Here is a 3,845-nt window from a genome sequence, read left to right on the forward strand (position 1 = left end):
GGTTTGCTATCAGAAGTGAATTGCTGTGATAACTCCTCTACATGCTGCAAAACCTGAGCAACATTTGCTTACACAATGAAACTCGCGAAGCTACTTTCCTCCTCTTTCAGGTTTTACTGTTTCTAGTAATGTAGCGGCTAGCCTACGCTCTTACACTTCAGCATTTACTAATGGCTTATGTAATGGCAGTGTGCATGTATCATACAACGTATTTTTCCTGAATTACCATGCTAAGGAACAAGAGTGGTTTTCAACATGGTGCCTTTTTTTCGATCTTTAAAGGTGGAACCTGTTTACTGCAACCCACAAATGGGTAGCATCATGCTGGAATATTTGACTGATGAACGGCTGGACTTCAAGCAGCATTTTAGGATAAGCCGGCAAAGTTTCAGGATACTTCTTGGGATTCTCTGGAGTGACATGCCACCAAGGACACACGGCTGGACGAGGGAAGTCGAGTTACTGACATTCCTGTTTTGGCTCGGCTGTGGCTCCGCATTTCGGATTGTTGGGTGCGTCTTCAATATACCAAGAACCACAACATTTCGCATGGTTCACCGTGCTCTGAAGGCAATTGTGGCGAAGCTACATCTTATGGTCTTCCCAACACAAGTGGAGAAGTTAGATGCCGTGCAGCAAGGCTTTGCACGGTTGTCCCGCAATAAGAACTTCCTTGGGTTTGTGGGAGCCATTGACGGGTGTCATGTGAGGGTACTGGCTCCAGTAGCCCTTCATGACGACTACATAAACCGAAAGCGTTTCTACTCTGTGCAGCTGCAAGCAGTTTGTGACCATGAAGGTGTGTTTCTGGACATATTTGTTGGATACCCTGGGAGTGTCCACGACTCTCGTGTGCTCAGAAATAGCCCTCTCGACCAGCAATCCCTCTATCCTCCGCCGGGCTTTGCTATTCTTGGAGATTCGGGCTACCCCTGCATATCTTCTCCAATCATGCTGATCACACCCTTCAAGGATCCACGGACACCTGTTGAGAGCAGGTTTAACACCTTACACTCTAAGGCCCGATCTGTAGTGGAGAGGGCATTTGGACTTATGAAGGGAAGGTGGCGATCAGTGTTCACAAAGGCACTTGAGGTGTCGGTGAAGAAGGCACCCCTAGTAATTGCTGCCTGTGCCGCTATGCACAATGTGTGCATTCGAGCTGAGGACTTTTGTGCCGAAGAGCTACAGGAGGGGTCAGAAGAGCCAGAAGGCATGCTAGCTGGTAACATAGAGGGCGAAGGCGACGCTACGAGATTTCGAAGTGAGCTTGCTGCACGATTGTCATGTCCCACAAGCTCATCATCCGTGGATCATGACTACCATCACGTTTTAACTCATACCTTTTAGCTAAATAGCTATGTAAATTGTTACATATGTCACTTTCTTTGAAGTCACATTCAGCATTGCCTTTGTTTCCACATTTCTTTAATGCTGCATAAGCTTGTCTGACAATAAATTAAAAAACTTTCCCATAATTTCTGTCTGCTTCTGCATTTCCTCCAGGAGGCCTGCCTCCATATCAAAGACACAGCGCCTGCGTTTCACTGGCCTCCTTTCTTCACTTGCCTCTGGGCTCGTGTTGTTAGATGAATCCGACTCAGTTGCTGCAGCCTGTGGCACTGGACTCGCCACACCAGCTGAGGAGACTAGGCATGGTGGAGTGATAATGGCCCGACCACTCATGATGCTGTCTAATAATGAGTAATAGGGCCATGACAACTCCCCATCCTCACTCCCGGCACCAGTGGGTGGGTCCTTCAGCTTCTGAAAAGGCAGAGCGACGCAGCACGAAGTCACACTTACAGTTCATCAAAATACATTTGTCAGTTAACTGTAGAAGCAGTCATGAAATATCAATGCGGAAAATATACCTTGTATGTCTGCTGCAGGTTCAGCCACTTCTTTCTGCATTGTTCTGGTGTGGCGCCCACCATATTTAGCTCTCTGATGATACGTCTATGGGGACACAAAGAAATATGTTCAGCCCTGAGGGTGTACAGTTTTTCAGAGGAAACTTGAACACTCACTCCCAGCCTTGTCGTCCAGAATTCCTCTTGGCATTGAATAGGTCCTTTAGCTCGTGTCGTTTCATAATGAATTTTTTTGTACGCTCTTCTGTAACTGAAAAAGAACAAAAGCTTGAAGTAATCAGGGATATGCTAGACTTCTAACAAACATCACCGTGCAGTTCAAAGTAAACCCTGAGAACTGTCGCTTTGTCGCGCATTTACTTTCTAACGCACTTAAAAGGTGTCATTTGGTCATGACTCATATCACACGCGCTTCGGGAATAGTGCCTTCCTATTTAATACTCTAGTGGTTATAACTGCTGATTATGTGGCATCTATTTCTGGCGAAAATGTCCTGACAAGCATATATATGACTGCCAAAGGACACCCACCGAATCGAATCTAATAAATAAACGCCGAGAACATGGAACCTTAAATATTCATAATATACCACGCATAACAAAAACCACGTGGACCCGAAGTTACTAAGCCGCTGAACGATGGTGACGGACCCACTATTTATTTTATGGTGCAATCACGATTAAGAAAATTTATTCGCGTTACTTACATTTGAATGACGCGGTCGTAGTAGATTCCAGCGATTCTGGCTCCTCGATCCCTTCAAAGCGCGTCACGGTTGCCATGGCGTCCGCCGTCCTGCCAGCGCAGCCCTCAGAGACTTACCAACTAGTCTGCATCGAAGCGGACTAGGCGAGAAGCGCCTTAGTAGCTGTCTTGGCAGGAATTGGAACCAGACTTAAGATGGCGGCACTTCCGGTTAGACCGCCAAGAAGCCGTCTAACCGGAGTATTGAAACACACCCAGAGTTGCCATCGCCAAGGGGATGAAACTCGCGAGTTCACTTGCGGACTAAAGTGAGGCGCTGCGAGCTTTTCACGTCATCAAACGTCATGAATTTAACAATTACGTAGCTCTAATTACTGCTGCTATGCTAGCTTGTTAATTGCAACTGTGGAAGTTTTGTGGTCAGCCCTCGTTCCGTTCGGTGTTCCGTGTTGTTTGGCGTGTGTGTTCGACATAAGCCGTTGCACAAGTACGGTGGAAGAATTCAGTATTGCTTGGCTGCAAGTGTGTATAAACTCGACGGCCACTCAAGACGCACGCAGTAGAAGCCTAAAATTCGTTTTGTTTTCATAATTGCGCTTCTCGCTTATGGCTACCGTTATTACCGCAGGTTGTGCAACCACATTTCAGCTGTGTTCCATGGCTGAGATAATTTACGTGTTCTGTTATTCTTGCGTCTGAAAGGATCTTGTCGCTTAATAAGCATCTGCGAGCGCTTGGATTCAGGTTGTCTTGGATGGTTTAGGGGTCGACCCCCCTCAAATCATGCCCTTGGTAGTGCATTTGGGAGAAAAAAACGAAGGGGGATCTTCCTCCCCCATGTAAAGTCCCCATAGAAACTGCCTTCCCAAAATATTTTCTGGCTACCATCACGTCAGCAAACTACAATCTACTCGGGAAGGAAGTGGTACCCCATGGTCATGGGCGTAAAGAGAGGGGGGCTATGGCCCCCCTGGAACCCCAAGATCGCTTGTAAAAATGGTGCACTCTTTAGTCATAGGTTGTAATGTTTATTCTCAGATGCCATGATAGGAACCTCTGAACACCCAATGTCCGTCTCCAAAAAAAGGGGTGTTCGGGGGGTTGCACTCTTGTTCCACTTGGAAAAAACCCTGGTAACGTCAATGTCCATGGTTAATGCCTAACACCAAACCGGTCACACCGTGTGGACTAATTTGTAGACCACTGGATGTGCTAGACGTTAAATTTATACTTCTACTTCCTTCACACATGTGCCTGTAGAAATTG

General features: G+C 46.6%; 2 protein-coding genes across 2 annotated transcripts; one reads left to right on the plus strand and one right to left on the minus strand.

Moving 5' to 3' along the window:
* Window positions 1-309: 309 nt before the first annotated feature.
* Window positions 310-1,350, plus strand: LOC135398521 (putative nuclease HARBI1). Its single transcript, XM_064629925.1, has one exon. It carries the CDS (start codon window positions 310-312, stop codon window positions 1,348-1,350), a length of 1,041 nt encoding a protein of 346 aa, XP_064485995.1.
* Window positions 1,351-1,417: 67 nt separating this feature from the next.
* LOC135397893 (uncharacterized) lies at window positions 1,418-2,709 on the minus strand. The gene is made up of 4 exons (XM_064629408.1): window positions 2,581-2,709; window positions 2,031-2,124; window positions 1,875-1,959; window positions 1,418-1,767 (listed from the first exon to the last, which is right to left on the minus strand). Exons 1-4 carry the CDS (start codon window positions 2,654-2,656, stop codon window positions 1,429-1,431), a joined length of 594 nt encoding a protein of 197 aa, XP_064485478.1. The 5' UTR covers window positions 2,657-2,709; the 3' UTR covers window positions 1,418-1,428.
* Between the last annotated feature and the right edge of the window lie 1,136 nt (window positions 2,710-3,845).

Source organism: Ornithodoros turicata, chromosome 6, assembly GCF_037126465.1.
Source record: "Ornithodoros turicata isolate Travis chromosome 6, ASM3712646v1, whole genome shotgun sequence".
Lineage (NCBI taxonomy): Eukaryota > Metazoa > Arthropoda > Arachnida > Ixodida > Argasidae > Ornithodoros > Ornithodoros turicata.

Coding starts and splice junctions, on each gene's coding strand:
- LOC135398521 (XM_064629925.1), top strand. CDS start 310: ATGGGTAGCATCATGCTGGAATATTTGACTGATGAACGGCTGGACTTC.
- LOC135397893 (XM_064629408.1), bottom strand. CDS start 2,656: ATGGCAACCGTGACGCGCTTTGAAGGGATCGAGGAGCCAGAATCGCTG. Junction 2,125..2,580: donor TACGACCGCGTCATTCAAAT/GTAAGTAACGCG, acceptor GTTCTTTTTCAG/TTACAGAAGAGCGTACAAAA. Junction 1,960..2,030: donor TCTGGACGACAAGGCTGGGA/GTGAGTGTTCAA, acceptor GTGTCCCCATAG/ACGTATCATCAGAGAGCTAA.